Source organism: Poecile atricapillus, chromosome 3, assembly GCF_030490865.1.
Source record: "Poecile atricapillus isolate bPoeAtr1 chromosome 3, bPoeAtr1.hap1, whole genome shotgun sequence".
NCBI lineage: Eukaryota > Metazoa > Chordata > Aves > Passeriformes > Paridae > Poecile > Poecile atricapillus.
The window spans coordinates 88,101,426-88,120,769 of NC_081251.1; the positions used below are offsets into that span (position 1 = coordinate 88,101,426).

General features: G+C 39.9%; 1 protein-coding gene across 1 annotated transcript; it reads right to left on the bottom strand.

Annotated features, from left to right (window-relative positions):
• Positions 1-1,147: 1,147 nt before the first annotated feature.
• SLC4A1AP (solute carrier family 4 member 1 adaptor protein) lies at positions 1,148-18,820 on the bottom strand. Its single transcript, XM_058834344.1, has 14 exons — positions 18,268-18,820; positions 17,380-17,563; positions 16,593-16,715; positions 15,746-15,806; positions 14,709-14,848; positions 14,423-14,583; positions 12,975-13,044; positions 9,140-9,329; positions 8,142-8,253; positions 7,336-7,564; positions 6,510-6,584; positions 5,414-5,484; positions 2,807-2,879; positions 1,148-1,588 (listed from the first exon to the last, which is right to left on the bottom strand). The coding sequence occupies exons 1-14, from the start codon at positions 18,802-18,804 to the stop codon at positions 1,539-1,541; spliced, it is 2,076 nt and encodes a 691-aa protein (XP_058690327.1). The 5' UTR covers positions 18,805-18,820; the 3' UTR covers positions 1,148-1,538.
• Between the last annotated feature and the right edge of the window lie 524 nt (positions 18,821-19,344).

Below are 19,344 nucleotides of genomic sequence, written 5' to 3' on the forward strand. Positions count from 1 at the left end.
AGCTTATGCTCTTAGCCAGGACCAAACGGTCCAGGCTCTTATCCCCAGAGATGTGTTTTCTGGCAGCAGGTCAATGCCATTTGTCTGTACTACAAAGCAGCCCCTCATGAAAAGACACATTAACCACCTACTTTAGGATGGTAGCAATAAAGGTGTACTTACATGGGCTCTTTGCCCTAGTGCTTCTCAGGAGCATAAACGGCAAATTATTGTTTTCTCTGTCTGAAACCTGCCAGGCCTCCTGCTGATGAATGGAACTCCCTTGCTGTTGCCTGGTACACTCTGGAACTGAATGATACTCTGGGGCAAAGTGCTATAGCTGTGAAATCTATGAGGTCTGGCATTTTGAATAGAGAAGCAACAGCCTTTCCTTGGATTACATAGATATGCCTCTACCACAAGCAGGAAGCTTTAAGCTGCCCAGCCTGGTGTGCAGATGCAGACAAAACCCTGGTACATATGCTGAAGATTACAGGCAGAAAGATGCTGTTTTGTAGCTTGAGCTTGTTAAATAAGGAGCTCTATGGTTATCCCTTCACCCTGGCTTCTGATGTGCCCTCCTGTGATTTGTCCATGAGGATGCAGCCACTGACTGGTGGAAGCACCCCAAAGGATGTGTGTCCCTGATTTGCAGGACTGTAATTTCTAGTTTTCCTTGCCTCTGTATGGTTGCACCTACAGTTTTTAAATCCTCAAACATTCTGCATGACCTTGCCTTTACCCCAGCACAGGCTCTGGGACAATCCTGAGTCACTGAGGGTACTCCTCCAGACAAAGACTATTTACCAGGCATGCCTTGAACTGCATTATGATGGCACTTTGCTCATGTTGTGACACAAGAACAGGCTCCATTAGAGGCTTTTCCAGTATATCCTTCCATCTGTTTCTTCTGTTACCCCCTGACTCAAGCAGTGCCAGCCTCTTCAGTTCTTTGGCATTTCTGGACATTTATAACACTCTACACTCACCATTTCTTGTCCACTCCATATCAGGTATTCCAACAACTGCACAAGGGAGAAATGAAAGTAATTTTCTTTTCAAAATGTAAGTTGTTCTTTTTTCCATAGGAAAGGAAAAAAAACTCTCAAGTTTTAGGTTGTGTTTACCATGACAGTATTTTCAAACAGCAGCCACAGAAACAAACCAGTAGTGTTTCTTATTTTAATTGCATAAACGCAATATGAATAAATTTTATCAAGCCTGTAAGTATACAGAGGTGTATTCTTTTAATATTTTTGTCTATTTTTATTTACAAAAGGAAAAATGAGCTTCAGTTTCAAGCCAAATTAAAAAAACCAAACAAGGCTGAAAGTGACAGACGAGGCAGAAGAAAGTGTGGGCTTTTACTTAAAAAAAATTATCTGGAAGTCAAAGAGAGGACACACAGGGAGAGCTAAAAGCCAGAGCAGCTGCTGATGCCCTTGAATTTACACTGCATCTGAAAATCCAAGTCTCTTATCCATCCCTTAACATGTAGTGAAAGAGTCCAAAACACAGCAGCCCTTCAAGCCCCAGATGTATTCTGGGGCACTAGAAGTTTAGTAACCGTATTTTTCATTGAGATGAGTCTTGCCATCACCATTTTGACCTAATGGACAAAGAGGAAGAGTTGCATTATTCCTTTATACAGAGAAATGTGTATACACATTATTCTTTATACAGAGAAATGTGTATCCCTGTATGAAACAGTCTCTAGGTAGTACCAGCCATACAAGCACATAGGATAAAAAGTCAGACTGCATATTGCAACGATTTTCACTTTTGATTTACATTTACAGTTCATTTCAATTTTATTAACAATGTTAAGACTACATCAAGTACTCCTGTTTTTGCGGCTGTTTTGTTTGGGTTTTTATTCTGAAGTCCTCATAATGCCAGCTTAGAAGGAACGTTTGACTATTTATTGTCAGGCAGAGGCAAAAAACCAGAGCTCCCTCTTATGGACACAGCTTGCTTAACTATTCCAGATCAGACTTTGGAGTTACTGAATCTGCTCCTGTGGATTCATATGTCAGAGATGTGCAGTCTTTTCATAGAAGGATGATTCACCTGATTACAGTTTTCCTCAGTGAAATTTATTCTTATTTATATAACCTTGCAACAGCCTTACAAAAATTATAGTAATGAATCTATCAAGTGAAGACTAAGCTTTTAACTTACTCTGAAAACTTCAATGCACGAAAATGAGCTCTCTATTTTAGAGGAACTGAACATTCATTACCCTGTTCAAAAATAACCTCACCTACCTAAAAACACTCTTGAACTAAAGATAAAAAAATATTCAAGTTTAATGTATGTTGGATGAGTGCATCAGTTATTCAGTGCTTTCATCAAAGCATTATCAAGACTCTTTTCCAAAACAGCTGACCTAGTGTTTGTATTCCAATGATTTTTGCAGAAAACTGCAAAGAAGCATTTTGGATTTCACAGACTTCTGTGAAAACTAAGAATACTAACACTGTTGGAGCATTTATCCCTAGGGAAAGTTTGAGCTTGCCTTTCAACTAGGTTATCATACCACCATATGTGAATTCAGTTAGCTCTCTCAGGTGTTACAAAACTGAAAAAAATACTTCAGGTGTATCTTTCCATTGCTGTGAAGCTACTACAGATACAGTCTGTATTTCACTGCAAGACTTGCATTGCCATGCAACAAACATGGGGCATAACATGCCACAAAACATCAGGTTCTGAGTAAAGTATTCCTGAATTAGCTTTTTCTCAAGGACTGACAAGGACTTCCTGACAACTCATTAGGATGACTCCTGAGGTATGAGACTAAAGCCAGTAAGGAAACGGTTGATACCTGCAGGAGGAATCCATATGCAGTAGTCTGGGTCATCATCTGGGTACTGTGAGGAAAAAAAAGGTTGTTGGACCTACAAAGAGAGGAAAAGACTTTTTAAGGTGCTGTACCCCACCACCAATGTGTCACAGCCACTAAATCCCTCACTAATTCAGAGACAAATAATGAGAGGTGAGGTTTTTTTCTATAATAGTCAGGGATCCAAACAGTAATACAGAAGAAAGATCAAACCCTCAAATAAATCCAGTTCATTTACTTTAGAGTCACAGACTAATAAAAATGCTGTTTAGAGGGGACTTCTGGAGGTCATCCAGTCCAATTTCCCCCTCAAAACAGAACCTGTCCACTTCTGGATAGTTTAATACTAATGTTTGGTGATATAATTTGACATAGGATTTCTTTATGCAGGGAAAAGCTTTAGAGTAGGATTTTCAATAGCTGTTTACTGATTTCAATGCACAATACCACTGAAAACTTTGGATTTAAGGTGACTTTCAAACTGGAGTTTATGAAGTTCAGGTGTTATATAAGGATAACTTAGTTTTCAAAAAGAAAAGAACGTTCATTGTTCTTAGGTCTAGCTAGCATCTTGAAATGTTAAAGGAAACCACAACAGGTCGCTTGCAATGAAGTTGTTGATACAGCAGTATCTCTTCTGTCCCAAGATTTATAAGTTTTGCCACATCAGTATAATTTTCTCATCAGAAACTTCTGTTTTCAACAACTGCAGGTAAATTATACAACTATAGAGTGCACGACTTAAGAGCACAAAATAATGCTGTTACTTAGCACTGATTTGCATTACTCTGTAGCATCATTACAGTTTCAAGTTATGCAGTTGAAACAAATTTTCATTCCAGCAATAACTTTCCTTCCCCAAATTAACATATAAGACAGCTTTTTTAGAAGACTAATGTTTTCCAAAACATTATACTGCAGAGTTGTACAGCTTTTAAATATGGCTTATGAACAACTTAATTTTTTTTTCCAGTTCTACATGATTCAAAGTTATTGAAATATTAATAAAAAAAAAGAAAAAAGAAAAAAAGCTGACTTCCGGTTAATACTTTCCATGCAAGATCTGAGCCCAAAGGCAGAGACAGCATGTGGAAAAAGTGATTTGTGATGGGAGAAAGAATACATCTAAGCCATCTGGCATTTGGGGAATGCTCAGGGTTAGAGCAAACTCTCTGCTGGGAGGTGCTGACTGCCTCAGCATGAAAATCTGCCTTGTTCTCCCATATTCAAAACAGTGGTAAAACTTGGGCTTTACCAGTATAAATAAACTCTTGATTTCTTTAGCATCTTTAGCAAGGCCAGCAATAAAAGACAGTTCTGAGGACTCTGCCTAACCAATCCCTGGGTCCTCTGACAGGACTAACAAAGCAGCAGTCAGCACACACAGAATTCAAAGATCTGAGGTTCAGTTAAGTGATGCAGGGCTAAAATTAGATGGTCCCCACAAAGAAACTGTCCCAGTGGTCAGAACGCATGGTCCACCAACTACAGTCATCTCCTCTGATGGCAACAGCAGAAGGGTGGGATGCTTTCTGAAGGGAAGAGCTTCACAATAATCATTAGGCTGTCAGAGAAGATCCCTCCCAGCTCCAGGAAAGCAACAATTGACCGAGTCTCAAAATGTGCAAAGCTCACCAACTTTACATTTTAATACACATCTTATGCACAGGAGAAACATTATCTGGTACAACCACTCAAATTCAGTGATAACTTGGTTGCAAAAGACATTAATCTCTCAAAGTCATCTCTTTCACATCTTACAGAGAAGGATGAGGTTCTTCTCTGGATGAGTCTGTCTTCAAAACACAGACTAATATGGATGCTAAATCTGAACCAGAGTGCCTGTAGAAATTACAGGCCGCATAGCTCCTCAGTCTTGCCTGAGAAAGTAGTCTGGGAAAAACATGAGAAAGAATTAAAACAATCCTCAGGGACAGAAAACAGCCTTGCAGGTGTTGTTTTCTATCCCTTGTTTTCTTTGCAAGAGAAAGTCAGAGGGTGTTGTGCCCCACTGACCAATGATAGTGATGGAGCAGTTTACTAACCAGTAAGAGTTTCCTTTCTGTACTTTCCACATATCGGTCTATAAAGAGACCTGAAGCAATAAACTAAAAAAATTCTCCTGAGTAACTCCTAGAGAGTCTGTGTCGTCTCTTCCCAGCCGTTCCTAATAGAGCGACAGACTAACTGCAGGTTTAGTACAGCATGTTCTGTGTCAGTGAATATGTATTTCCCAGACTACTCTCCAAGAAAAGCATTTCACTGACATTCCAAAGCCTGGAGAGCACCTGTGTTCTACAACACTTGTGATACATGAGAAGCAGCAATTAGGAACTGCCAAGTGAAAAGGTGAAAAAAACCACTTTTTTGATTGAACAGAAAGCTTCTAGCATGCCTGAAATGCTGTGCTTTATCTTTTCATTGGAGACTCCAAAATCTGTCTTCAATGGCAGTGTATAGTTCTACATTTGGGTCTTAGTCAGCAGAGAAGCATTACTATCACCAAGCTAGACTTGTTACTATTTCACTGAAAAAGAGCCTAGAAATTACTTCCTCTTAAGTTGCAGGAATCATGATGTTGTAACTGACCGTGCTTGAGCTACTGATTTTCTTAACTTTCTCAGACGTCTCTTCAGGTTCTTTATTTACTATCTTGGATGCTGGAAAGAAAGCAGAATTGTTTTATGACACAGAACAGATGACCAGTTCTACAGATAAACTTATAGGAAGTTCACGTAAAAATTAATACATCCATAAGGAAGTCCAAGATACCTCACTGCACCATAATTCATACTTGAGAATAATACTGATGAACATCTAATTGGTTTTCCTAGATTTAACTTGTGTTAAGTACACTGTCAGTCATGTAACTGAATGCAATTTAATAAGATCCTCTATTAATGATTCTGTAATATTAACTTTAGTTAATAGCAGATACTTTATAAAAGACACTATCTGTAATTACTACAGTGATTGATTTAGAAAGGAAGGAGTAGGAAATGTGAAGGACCAATTTGCTTTATAAAAAAGCAAACAAACACCAAACGTTGTAGTTAATGGGTGGAAAGAATTCCTGTTTTTCTGTGACTTAGTATTTGAAATATTGACACTCTCATGGCTCTCTATGGGTGAAATGATGAGGATATATTCTAAGGAGTCTGAGTTAGGAAAAAATAGAAAGGTCGTAAAAATCTCCTCCATGTACACCCAACCAACATTCTTCATTTTGAAGATCTGATTTTTTTGTGCACACATGCAGAGGCATCATCTAGGTTACCAGCAGATTATTAACTAATGTTATGTAGCATTTGTCACTTTATAAAAGAAAGTTTTGTCCTTCTGTAGTGTTAAGAGCTAGTGCAAGAGAATAATGGAGGAAAAAAGCATCATCATATTTTCTCCTAAATTAATTCTTCTTCTCACACTGATTTAAAAAAAAAAATAAATCTCTAAACAGTTAATGACTATGAAAAGCAAGGACAACCGTAATACAGTGGAAATGCCCAGTCTTTACTATACACTTACCACTTCCCAAGCAAAACACAATCTTTCATTTCAATTCTAGATTCTTTAGGCTCTAGATTAGGCTCCATTTCCTTTGACTTAGTGACGTAAGACACTAAGTCCTTTAGTCAGTTTCTAAACCCACATGCTATTAGAAAATAGTCTGTATTGTATGGTTCACCTTGGGATTTCTCTTGTGAGGATCCCATCTGAGATTCATTCCTTAGTACCTTTGGCTCAGGCAGAAAATCAACCCCTGTAACACAAAAAAAGGAAAACCTTAGTAGGCACTGCAGTAACTCTGATTAGGTCTGCATCCCTGAGACCAAGCACAAAAGGGAAGTCTTTGCTACATTTGTCTCAGGAGGAACTCTTCTCTCAAGTCTTCCAAATTATTTCATCCACTAAGTCCATTGCAATACAATGAAGAAAATGCTGTGATCTGTTAAAACGCTTTTCAACAGCAACATGTCCAGCATTAAGACAAAAAGCTAGAATTAGCTTTCTGTTATCAAACATATTGTTCACTGAGAAACATCATTACTAAGTTTTCCCATGCATCAGGCTGATACAGAAAAGGAGGGATTTGAGATACCTCAAAGGTACCTTTCCATTACCACTTTTGAAATTGTTTTTCCTCCTTACAAATGGATCTGAAGTTTTGCACAGACATTTGTTTTCTTATTATGTCACTTTTATTGCCAACAAAATATTGCAGTTGTTTTTATTTGGACAGTCAATTTAATGGAAACAGAGCTTATCAAGACAAGACTTCCTTACATCCAGGAGATTTATTCTATTTCACCAAAAAGCAGAGTTTCAACTAGAACCATGTGAAACTCAGCTACTGCCACATGGACTCTGGACTCACAGCAAAAAAACTATGGAAAATAAACAGGCTGGAGCTGGAGAACCTGTGACTCAAACATTTGATTCACATAGCTCTTAAAAGTTCAACAGTAACAGAATCATGTTCATTACTGGAAAAATCAGAAACAACGGTTTACCGTCCTGAAGGGATTCTAGATTTTTGTTATTGCAAGGAGAGCCATCAGGAGCATTAGTTTCTTTCCCTGTTTCTTTTTCTATTGTAATTTTCATTTCCAGGTTTGTCACTCTGCTGTTTATTGCATCTGCTTCTTGCTGCTCTTCCATTTCTTCCTCCTCCTCCTCTGGTCCATCATCTTTTGTTTTGAACAAGCTTTCAGGGATGTCTGGACGCTTAACAGGCAATTTCTGCAAGACAAAGACTTGGGTGTCAGCGCCAAGAAAGAGGCAGATGTCACAGATACTCATTACATGAGAAAGCACACACTACTGTCAGAGACAACTGGTAAGGAAACACTCTCATGATGACAAATAGTTACGGTTTAAGGAAAAGTTACTAGTAGAGATGGAAGATGAAGAAACATGTCCAGTCCACAAACAAGAAGTGCAGTCTTTTCATAAGAGGAATACTGGAAACTGAATCAATTATGGATATGATCTTGGCTATGAAGATGGAGAAAAACAAGAAAAGGACTTGCTGCTGAGGCAGGGCATTGGTTCAGCCTCATGTCACCAGACTGCCTCTCTTTGATCCACAGCCTTTTGACCACAGCTGTGCCCCAGGAAACTGGCTGTACAAGGAGACGGAATGGCAACTGCTGGCATCAAACCACATCCAACAGCCCCTGCTTGTTGTTCACGCAACTTCCACTGCCACAGGCTGCACCTCCATGCATGTCAGAAGACAGTTGCCACCTACAGCCTCCACAGCCTGAGAAGGTGGTCTCACAAACATCCACTGACTTGCAAAACAAGTCCAACTTACCCCTAGGCTTCCAGTTTTCAGTCTGAATTTGCTCCCCCCTTTCATTGCACCAAAGAGAGGCAGGTTCATCTTTTTAGGCTTGTTCTCTGCATTCAGACTGTAAGTCCCACCCCTAATAAAAATGAATTAGATACAAAGGAAAACAAGCATCAAACAAATCTTATATATACAAATGAAAAAAGAAAGAAAAAAGAAAGAAAAAAGAAAGAAAAAAAGAAGAAAAAAAAGGTCTGCCTATGAGAAGCAGATATATAAAAATCCTTTTATTTTTTCTCCTACTTGCAGCATCCAAGGAGGACGCTGCAAGAGATGACTCCTCCATCCTACATGTATGTTGTAGGATTCAGACATATGCCGTAACAGGAAGCAAAAAATAAACAAGCAAGAAAAAAAACCCTCTGTATCACATAGACTCCCTTAAATTCAACTGCACACATACACATGTATTTATATATAAAAACACACTTTGACGCCAAACCTTAATTTAAATGAATTAGGTAATTAACTTCTAATCAGGCTGCCACTAATAAATGAGGCATCAATTTATTATATATTATTATATAATATTATATAATATATATATAATATAGAATATTAATTATATAATTATATATTATATAATTATATTATATATTATTATATACCCAGCATGCACCCTCTCAAACTGTAGTAGTCCTGCTAGGCAGTAGCTGAACAGCCACTACATTTGACTTCCAAATACATTTCAGAGTGGAAGTGAGTTTCATGTTGTACATAGTATCAAATTCTTCACATTATTCTCCTGCCAGCTTGGGCTGGTCTCACTCCAAAATTGTGCACTTCCCTCAGCCATAGGTGCTGCAATAGCCCAGAGGCACAGCAGCTCCTTAAAGAGCCAGGTAGTTTGGAAGGCTGTCCTGCTTTTGTGACTGGAAAGCTGCCTATTTACTGGGCTTATAACTGCCCATGGGTAAGAAAAAAAGGAGAAGCAATTGTTTTATGTTTTCACCAAGACTTACTGGGGCTTCAGCTCAGGCAGTTCTGCAGGCTTAACAAGCTTTATTAACCCTTTCAGTCTCTGCTGCTCTTTCTTCAGTTCAAATGACCGCAAGTGAAGCTTCTTTCGTGCCACACTGTCTAACGTGCATCCTGATTTTATTTCAGTCATGAATTCATCCAAAGAATCTTGAGCTGCTGGATGGGACTGGACTAGGCAAGATAAATGGAAGATATATAATGTTATGGTGTGGAGATAACTGTAATCATCAGGTCCTGCCTTTAGAGAATAAGGTACATAGGAACAACTATCCTCTCTGTGAGTTTCTGTTGAATTGTGAAATAATGGAGGTTGTTGGGCCTGGAAAGATGAAAGCATTTCTCCTAACAAAAGCCTAAAGGAAAATTTAATTCACTTACCTGAAAAAGCCTCTCTTAAAACTGAATGTTTCTTTGCGAGTGCTATTCCTGTTTGTTCATCTCACTTCTAGATCTGCTCTCCCTAAAAAAGTGGCTTAGGGATTTTTCTGTAGTCACAAACTAAAATAATCCTAGACACACAAAAACCTACACCACTTCATAGGGAATCCAATTTTGACTTTCCTGGAATGTTTACGTCAAAACATTTGCAAAGTTCAAAATCAATCAACCCTGCCTTCTACCCCTAAAAGAGTGCATACAAACCAAATTTCATTCATTAGGCCAATCACACAGAACTTACCTTTGTTCTGACTAGATTTTCTGCAAGAGAACTGCTTTGAACTTGAAAAAGAGTAATTACAGTCTTTCTACATCTAATTTCAAAATATTAACAATATTATGCATATTTGACTAATTAAAATAAAACTCAGGAGGCAAAACTAAATCTCTTATGACTAAAAAAAAAATAAATACAGATTTCTAATACCTGGATTTAAAATAACCAAACAAAAAGAACCAGAAAAATGCTTTTCTTTGGCTTGAACAGTGTTTCAGAAGTTGTTATATGGTATTCAAAAATAACCTGGAGGCAAACAAAGAAAAATGTTCTTGCCAGAATTTTAACAAGTCTTTTGACAGATAGCTTTCGGCCTTTTAATATTAAATGAAAAGTAGCAAATCCAGTATGTATTTTCTGCCTTATAAGTGTTTTTGTATATATGGACAAGCGTAATTATTTGATCACTGAGTTATTTTCAGTTCAGCTTGAGCTAATTAAGTAGCACTTGGAATTTTAAATGCATAAAAGTAAAACAAACTAAGTTATTCTAAAGAATACATACTTGAGCAGTTTCACAAGACTTAAATAATTAGAGGAAAGTCTAGTAAGGCTCATGCTTACAAATGGATTCAATTGAAAAGGGTATTTCTGATGTAAAACAAAACGGAGTTTACCATTTGAAAATACGTGAAAGCCATAACAGCAACTGTTCAAAGATCTAGAGAATTAAGTCTTCAAAAGATAAGAAACAGTAGTAGCATGCACCTCCATGGAAGCATAAATGATGACAAAACATGTCATAAAAGAAATTCTGATAGAAATACTCTTTTTTTCAACACAACTATTCATATGAATCAAGATAAAAACCCACAATGAAAAGGTATTGTTAACAATGCCTGAACATCCCTGCAGGCCAGAGCTGAGCAGAATGATAACTTGACTTAAACATCAAATTACAAAGATGTGGTTTAGTGAGTGGCCATATTCTTCAGAACAATTAAAGCTCCACAATTAAATCCAGAGGTCGCTGCTGTACTGCGGAGCGGTGTAAGTGCTTCAGTCAGTGAGTGATGCTGAGGGAGTTCCACCAACAGTGCCTAATACCAGCTAGTTCAGTTTGCAGGGTTACAGCTAGCACTCCTTATCTGTTGCAGCAGTTTTCTACATTATTGAAGTAAAATCTGACATTACTAGGAGGTGAATCAATCATATATCTGTTGTACTTTATATCCCAGTGACAAAAAGCTACAGGGCTATTTACTGCACTATCAACTTATTGATGTTTTTTCCTGAACAGGCAACCAAAGATGAGACTGAAGAGCTCTATATGTTTGATCTGCATTCAGCAGCATGAGTGAATAAGAGATACCAAGTCAGTTCACCAGTAATTAGTTCTGAAGAACCCCAGGGAACAATTTGCAAACCTTTACTGAGACTTTTTTTAGACAACTACTTAATTTCTCTGAGTGTTTGGTAAGAGGTGTAGCAATTTAGCCTGTCATTCACTCACAGGTGTCTCTATGCTCTTGTCTTTAGGTTCCAAATAATCATTTAGAGCAAACAAAAGTGCATTAAGTTTTCAGAACTCTATGTAATGCAGTAGTTTTGCTGAACAGCTCATGAGATTGGTTAAGAACATTCCATGGTCAATAACCCTGCTCCTGGCTTTCTCAACAGCTGTAATTAACCTAAAGCATTCAAATAAGAGAAAACCCAAGGATCTAGAAAACACCCAAACTCATTGATGCAATATTTGCTATGTTTGTTTTACCCTGGCCTAGTTCTAGGGAATTCCTATCCAATACCAAATGATTCGGTACTTCAGTAAATGCCAAGACTGCACTTTTTTTCAAGGCTCTAAACTAGCTGTGTAACCACCGGCAATTTATAAAAACGTGTTATTGGGATTGCATGACCAGATTTTGGTGGGGAAGGGGCCTACAGCATTATATAGTGATAGAAGTATAAAAATGAACTGACTCTCCCTTCACCCATTCTCTACTACAATATAATTCAACAGTCTTGTTGAGAAACAGCGTGAGTAGAAACAAAGGTATCAGAACATAGAAAAGCATAGAATTACACCTCTCAGACAATCTAAGCGTTCCTCTTTTACTGGTCAATTGCTAATTATTTATCAAAAGTATAAGGCCAAAAACAATTCCTTCAAACACACTGAACATCAGCTTGAATGCTTGGTGGAATGGTACTGCTTTTTGAACAGGGATCTGGTATAATCAATCACCAACAAAAATGTTGATATAAATGAGTTTTGGTGTGGAGCTGAAGAAACACAGCCATGTAATGCACAAAAGATAGCCCAGCTGTCACACTGCTGCTAGGCTTCTTGCAGAGAAACTTCTGACAAACTGATGGTACAGCCTTTATTAATGCCAACTCTGTTAAAAAGGTTTTTGTGTGAACAACCAGCCTAAAAATATTTTCTTCCCATTTTCCCTTTACTCCATGAGATATCATCACTAACAGAAAGCAAAACGCAGCCACTGGTACAGTTTGCTTTTAAACACAACTCACTAGCAGGTACCATCACTGATCTTGAAAGGCTCTGCCTTTAGAAACAAATGCAAAATCCTAGAACCTGAATTGTGCCCTCATGTACTGGCATGTTCACTGAACATACGGGTTAAGTGTCAACTGCTTTGTCTCCACATTTTCCTCTTCCCACCATTCCTTTATACAGTGTGTTTACAATGAGAGAAATGAAATAAAATATATTACCTTTTATGTGAGCTTTTTCCTCCTCCCTTATAAATGTTCTTTAAGGGAGTGGAAAAAACAGCGTTCATCAAATTGGGTCACTTTCAGCAATATGGGCTGATAAACAGTAATAATACTTATCTCCTCAGAACTCCAGGAGTTTGTACACTTGCCATCTTACTTTAACTTAAATGTTGCTTGCTTTGGAAAAAGATGCATTCATTAGCAAGTGACTATAAACAGAGTACATAAACTATTGGATGAAGAATGTAAGAATTCTCGAGCCAACTCAGTGACCTGGAAACCTTCCTATCCCTTTGTGAAACGTGGACACTGAAAAAAAAACCAAAACCCTTGAAAAGAGAAATCCCTAACATAATTTTCAGTTTTATATTTTTCTTTATGGAAAGCACTGTGATGAAATAAACTTCATGTCTTACCTTTCCCTGAAACCTTCAGCTTCTCTGTTATCTCAGAAAGCTCATTTTCAGCTTGTTTTAGCTTTGTGACCTATGAGAGAACAACATGCTTAGAAGACTTTATCTTGTTAAAATCTCATTTTAACAGTTACTCAAGTATCCTATCAAATTACATCCACTTTCCTACTTCTGAGATTTGATCAGGACTTCCTGGGCTGAAAAAAATTAGAAGTCTAGATTGTTCCAAAACAACTTACTCATTTCTTGACATAGAAAATTATTTAAACCATTTCTGAAACGCGACAGTATGCATAATTATTCTGCAGCACTGTTATACCACCACTGAACCCTCCAACCCCTCCTATCCTGACTCCAATCTCCTGAGAGTGGCCTGGCTGGCTCAGTCATGAGGTTTCACTTCACTCGGGTTTTGAGCCAGCATATGTTTGTGGGGTTCACTGACTTTCTTCAGAAATTTGAGTCTATCAAGCGAGTAAAGAAATCAGGGGGGGACTTTCTCCCCGGGGTTGCATTCCACAGTTTATTTCCGTGAAGGGGAATCCAAAGGACAAGAGACAAAGGATTTGGGGTCTGGGGGGTCTCTTTTAACAGGGTTTCTTGGAGGGAGGGAACATCAGAGAAAGAACCAATTATTCTTCTCAGTTAGTACATCTTACAAACTTTCTACAAATCAGTTACACACACCAAGATAAGAAATAACAGACACCAACTTCTTCAAATGCCCACAAAAGTGTAGGAGTATTCTCCACAGAGGGTTAGAGGGGGAAAGAGGGGGGGAGGCTGGTTTCCTGGCAACACAGGAGGGAAAGAAAGGGAAGGGAAGCATGTCCTCTCAGCTTCCATAGCTCAGAGGCATTCTGGGACAGGAAAAACAGAGTTACAAACTTCTGTGTTGGAAAGAAGAGTCTCCTACTCTCAACCCCGTGCTTTCCTGGGCTAAAGAAATTTCAAGCAGCTGGAAATGCCAGCAGGGTCTCCCCTCAACTCCATCCGACTTCTCGCCGTAGAGCTGAGGAGAAAAACTTCAGTAACCATGGTAACTTGACACCAGGTAAACAATTAGGAGAAAAAGAAGTGGGGGTGGGAAATCACAACTAAAAGAGGGGAAAAGATATATTTCAAGCTATCAGCTACTAACATTAACTTAACAACATTCTAACAACTCTACCACAACACTATCCCTCACACCCTACTGTCTTTGTAGGACTTACTGTTGCCATATGCCTGTCAATCCAGGATTCTTATTCTTTGAAGCAGAATGAGATAGTTCTTTGGGATGTGGACTTAAAAGCTTGGAATTATTTTCCAATGATTTCAAACTAGTTTAAAAGTATACTGTTCTTGCATTTCCTTCATCCACTGCCATGATCCACTAAAATTTCATCTCTGTCATAATATAGTACAGGCATGAGAGAATAACCCTGACATGTCATAATAATCATTCTTACCAGGGAGTCATAGGTCTCTGGTTTTTCTTCTATTTTACCAGCTTTCTTCATTCTGTTCAGTCGTTTCTTTTCCACAGCACCAGTTCGATCAAGGAAGGTGTCATCATCACTGTCATAAAAATCTTCATCTTCCCAGTTCTTTGATTTCCTTTTTCGGGATACTGAGAAAGGCACAGGAGAAGGCAAGCAACAAAATTATTTGCATATCACTCAGCAAAAATGCAAATTCAAGATAGCAATCTCAAATCCCTAATTTAAGGCATTTAGAATGATCACAGTTATTCACCTGCTTCTTGCCTCAGTACTCCTCGAGCATCGAGCAGCCTGCAAGCTTCCAGTGCACATTGTATCATTGCTTCCTTCTTTTTTCCTGAATGGAGAACCTCTGCCACCAGCTGCTTCCCTGATGCATCATCCACAGGCAACCTGTTCAGTTTCAAGGATCAGAGAAAAGCTCAGATACAAACAGCTTTTCAGGGATGCTACTCAGATATTTTACAATGGCATTGCCATTTCATTTACATATTTTTTTGTGTTAAATACTTTTCATTTCATACAGAACCAATTAAAAGACAAGCATGATTTTCTAACCGTGCAAGTCAATTTGTATTTCAGTGGTCCAAACAATAATTTTTCCTCTATTTAGTTCATTGGAAATACAGGAAGTTGAAAGTTTAAATGTCAATCCCTGAATCATTTTAAGTACAGGTATCTTGTATCCATACAACATGAGTAACAAACAGTTTCCATAACAAACAATTTCCATAATGAAGGAAAGGATTTTTAAGCAGTACAATCATTACCATGTTGAGACTTGTCGACTTAATTTCCACCTCACCTTCTCCTGTCTTATACAAGAATTACATTAGTGGCCTCTACCAGGAACCCCTCAAAAACTGTCTTATACCATACAGGAACTGAAATCGGGTACACAGAATTAAGTTTGGGGTTTTTTTGATCTTTCTCATTAGGAATTGAAAGAGATTGTTTCCTAGCTTCTTCTTTTGTATTTCAGCTTCACATATTGCTCAAAACAATGGGAGCTGAAAACCTAGACTCTTTGCTATCCCAATTTTCATCCCCTAGGAAAACCAAAGGCAAGAAACAAAATTATTTGCATATCACTATTGTGATCCCATCAGAGCAAAAATGGAAACCAGACACTGAACTAGGCACTGATCCTTGAACTTCTGTCTCAGTATCAGGGCTTAAGTCTAAATCTAGCTGGCCTCCTTGCCAAGTGTGACACAGCAAGTAATTCAGGTTTTGTTTGCAAATTCAACGGTCAACTTCCATGTACCAAAGGAGTGGAAATGTACATACTTGACCCTGCATAGCCAGCTGTTGTGCCCACGATCATCATATTCATATTCTAACTCTTCTCCTAGAGAAGAAAAGAAAGTTGATGTAGTAACCAAAATTGAAATAAGCAGAAATAATCTTTACAGCAGAGAATAATGTCATGGGACAGTCTTCTAAACAAAAGGGATAAATAGCACGATTTTGTCTTACTTTTTTTTTTTTTATAGACATGGGATCTTCTGTTGGTGTTATGCTGTTTATTTTTTTCAAAATCAAGGCTTTTTCAGACCAAAAAAATCTCTAAGTGACTTGTTTAGGAACATGTAGTTCAAAGAAAAAAACAATCTTGTCTCTGCATATATTAAAGTAAATGATGCTGAAGCAACAACAGTTCGCAATCTGAATTCACAAATGCTCTTTGTCTTGAAGATTATATTTTCACTTTAACAAGTAACTGAATATTCTTTAAGTTTCACTAGCAACCACTGAAACTTTAGACCACTTATTTGTTCCCTTTTGTCTTTTTTAGACTTTCCCATTTTACAGTTATACACAATTACAGCCATCTCCAAAGCAATTAGTCTGCAAATTGAGGGGTTTTGTTTTTGTTGAGGGAATTGGTAACTAAGTCTCAGATATACAATGGTGAGCCAAGTTTTAATGAAAAAAACCCAAAACAAACCACCACAAATCCCCACCAAAACTTGATGGAAAAAAAAAATGTTACCCACAATATAACAGAAAAGTTTTGCTCCCATATGACACCTTAAATCCCCCTGCAAAAATAAACAACAAAATAACACTTTGCTAAGTAAAAAAAAAAAAAAAAAAAAAAAAATCATATTTAATAAAAAAAAGAAAAAATTACCTTCTCTATCAAAAAAGCCCTGTAAGGCCTTCCTAGGATCTTTCATATAAAAGGCATCTTGAACATCCTGAAAATCAACAGCAATAGGATTTTCTTCAATTTCATCCTCCTCAGCATCCTCACCTAGAAGACATACAAAGTCAAAAAAAAAACCCATGAAACTTCAGAAAGAGAACACCAGTATATTTCAGCTTTCATTAGCTTGAAAGAAGTAGCAACTATGCCATAAAATTACTTCCCTTAACTTTATTATTCCTGTACTAAATAAAAAAAAAAACATTTTTTTGCTATTAGCTATTTTAACATATGATTCAGTTTTGCAGATCAATGTCAGTTTCAGAACTTTCAAAAGTTTATGAGCTTATACATTTTCACTCAAAAAAACCCAACTCACTTTGTTGCAAAAAGCTCATCAATTATAATTCATCTCGCTCTAATATGTGGACTCCTGTTTATATGTAAAGACAGCTATACTGCACAGAAGTCTCAAGAAGTTAAATTTCACCTCTCGTGCAAAAGTGTGGACATCATCACAGGAGCAAACCTCTAAGTTTCACGGCCTCTTGTAGGCAATGGCAAATTACCTCCTCCTGTTTAAAAGGAGCTCACTGAATGTTAGCTTGTCGCATACCCTTCTTTTTAACAGCAAAAAGATTAATTTGTTCCCAAAAACTTTGACTGGAATGTGACTCTTGGCAGTCAGATGGAATATTAGCCCAAATATTCAGTGAAAACAGGCTTACAGACCTTCTAAAACATATCAGTCAATTGATACATCGTCACGTACCCATTCCCCACGAGCAGCTCATATCACTATTCTGACTCCTTTCATTTCTCTCCTCTTTCTCATCTTCCTCATCAGAGTCCTCTCCCAACATTGTCTTTTCTAATTTTGCTTGCTGCTGCTTGCGCAGTGCCTTCAGTTCAGTCACAGTTAGTTCTGACTCAGACTCCTGGTCCTCTTCGGGTCCCTAAGTCAAAACAGAAAATTAGCAAAAGTGGTTTTAAAAACACGGTTTTAAAAGTCCCCAGACACATGCAGATTACAGATAATAACGTAAACACATACTGCTCTTTAAAAAGTGGAATTATTTGACCATTAGTTTCGGTTTGCATTCCAAAATATATTAGTTTAAACGGCATTTTCAAAAGCAGGGCAGACAGAAATAAGCATTATTGTATACTTGCAGTCAGATACATCTTACATATAACTGTAATTAACAGGCTAAAGTCAAAAATTCCCATCAGAACTACATGGGTGAATCTGAGGAATGTGCAGCTTCTGAAGTGCATGTACAACACATGTGCTGTACAAGTCCCTAGTAATAAACACTCCCCTTATTCACAAAGAAATATTAGTTCTTTATTTACTAGGTCAGCATACTGTCAGAAACACATTCCTAATACATCACACTCTTGAAGAGAAATGCCTTTTGCACTCACTGCACATCAGCAAAAATCCGCAGCCCCACACCTCACTGCAGAGCCGGCAGCAGACACTCACAGCTTTTCTCCCAGTAAAACAACCCGGCAGCCCTAGGCTGCTTGCAAACCGCCTCACACCTCAGGCAGTCAGTCACCTGATGGAGCCGATAAAATTCCTGAGCCTGACCTGGGCCAGCCTTTACCACCCCACACACGCTCCGGAGCTGCCCGAACGCGAACCCCGACCCACCTGCAGGAGGAAGAGGCGGGAGCTGCCACCGAAGCGCAGGCCGTGGCCCACCCGCACTCGGCAGTAGGTGCGGGGCGGCACCCGCGTCTTGTTGAGGAAGGTGCCGTGGGTGCTGCCCAGGTCGTACACGTAGAACCCGGCGGCATCGGCGCCGCTGGGGTCGTCGGGGGAGCAGCCGGCGCCGCGGTACTGCAGCACGGCGTGGTGCCGCGACACCGACGGGTGCTCCAGGGATAAGGCACAGCCGGGCAGCCGCCCCACCAAGAACCAGCTGCTGTCCTCCAGCCGCACCGAGCTCAACGCCACGCCGCCCTTCAGCACCTCCAGCCCGTACCCGGAGCCGGCGGGCGGGCGGCTGCCCCACGGCGGCTCCTCGTAGCGCGGCGCGGGCAGCGCGGCGGTGGCTGCGCGGGGTACTCCCGGCGGGCTGGGGCACGGCGACGCGGGCCCGGGGGTGGAGGGCAGCGGGCGGCTGGGGCGCTTGAAGGAGGTGGCCTCTGCGGGCTCGACGGGCTCGGCTTCCGCTGCCTCCGCCATCTTCCCGCGTCCGTACCCAAACGGCGTCCTCCGGGGACGAGCGCCGCGGCGCTGCAGTGCCGGGAGTAGGTTGCAGCTCCCAGAGTTACTCCGCCGCTGCCCAGCGCGGACTGGAGCAGCGTGAGGGGCGAGTGAGGGAGGGTGGCGGCGGGCCACGCTGCTGTGGGCCCTTCCCTCCTCCGGGCTGGAGGAGTGCGGCTGGCGGGGGAGCCGCTATCGGCGGCGGACCGGGACGCAGTTCCGGCTGGGCGGCCGAGAGGGGAGCGGAGCGGAGGGGTAGCCGGGGGCTGGCTAGCCGCGGGATTGGGGTGCGAGGCAGCCAGGGGCCCGGGGGAGAGAAAGACGGCGAGTGGCGGGCGAATCGAGTGCGGGTCCCGGAATTTCTCCACGCCGCGGGTCCCGCTCAGCGAGGCCTAGGTGGGCCCACACCAGCCCTTGTTACACACAGAAACAATTTCCGTCTCACGAGTGTGTTTGTTTCTGCCCCCTCTCCCCTCAGGAAAAGCCGCGGTGCGATCTCTTAGCTGCCAGAGTGGCAAC

Excerpts from the sequence above, each read along its gene's own strand:
- SLC4A1AP (XM_058834344.1), bottom strand. The coding sequence starts at position 18,804 with ATGGCGGAGGCAGCGGAAGCCGAGCCCGTCGAGCCCGCAGAGGCCACC. Across the intron at positions 16,716-17,379 it reads GAGCTGCTCGTGGGGAATGG|GTGAGGATGCTGAGGAGGAT; the intron begins GTACGTGACGAT and ends TATGTCTTCTAG. Across the intron at positions 14,584-14,708 it reads AGTACTGAGGCAAGAAGCAG|TATCCCGAAAAAGGAAATCA; the intron begins GTGAATAACTGT and ends TGCCTTTCTCAG.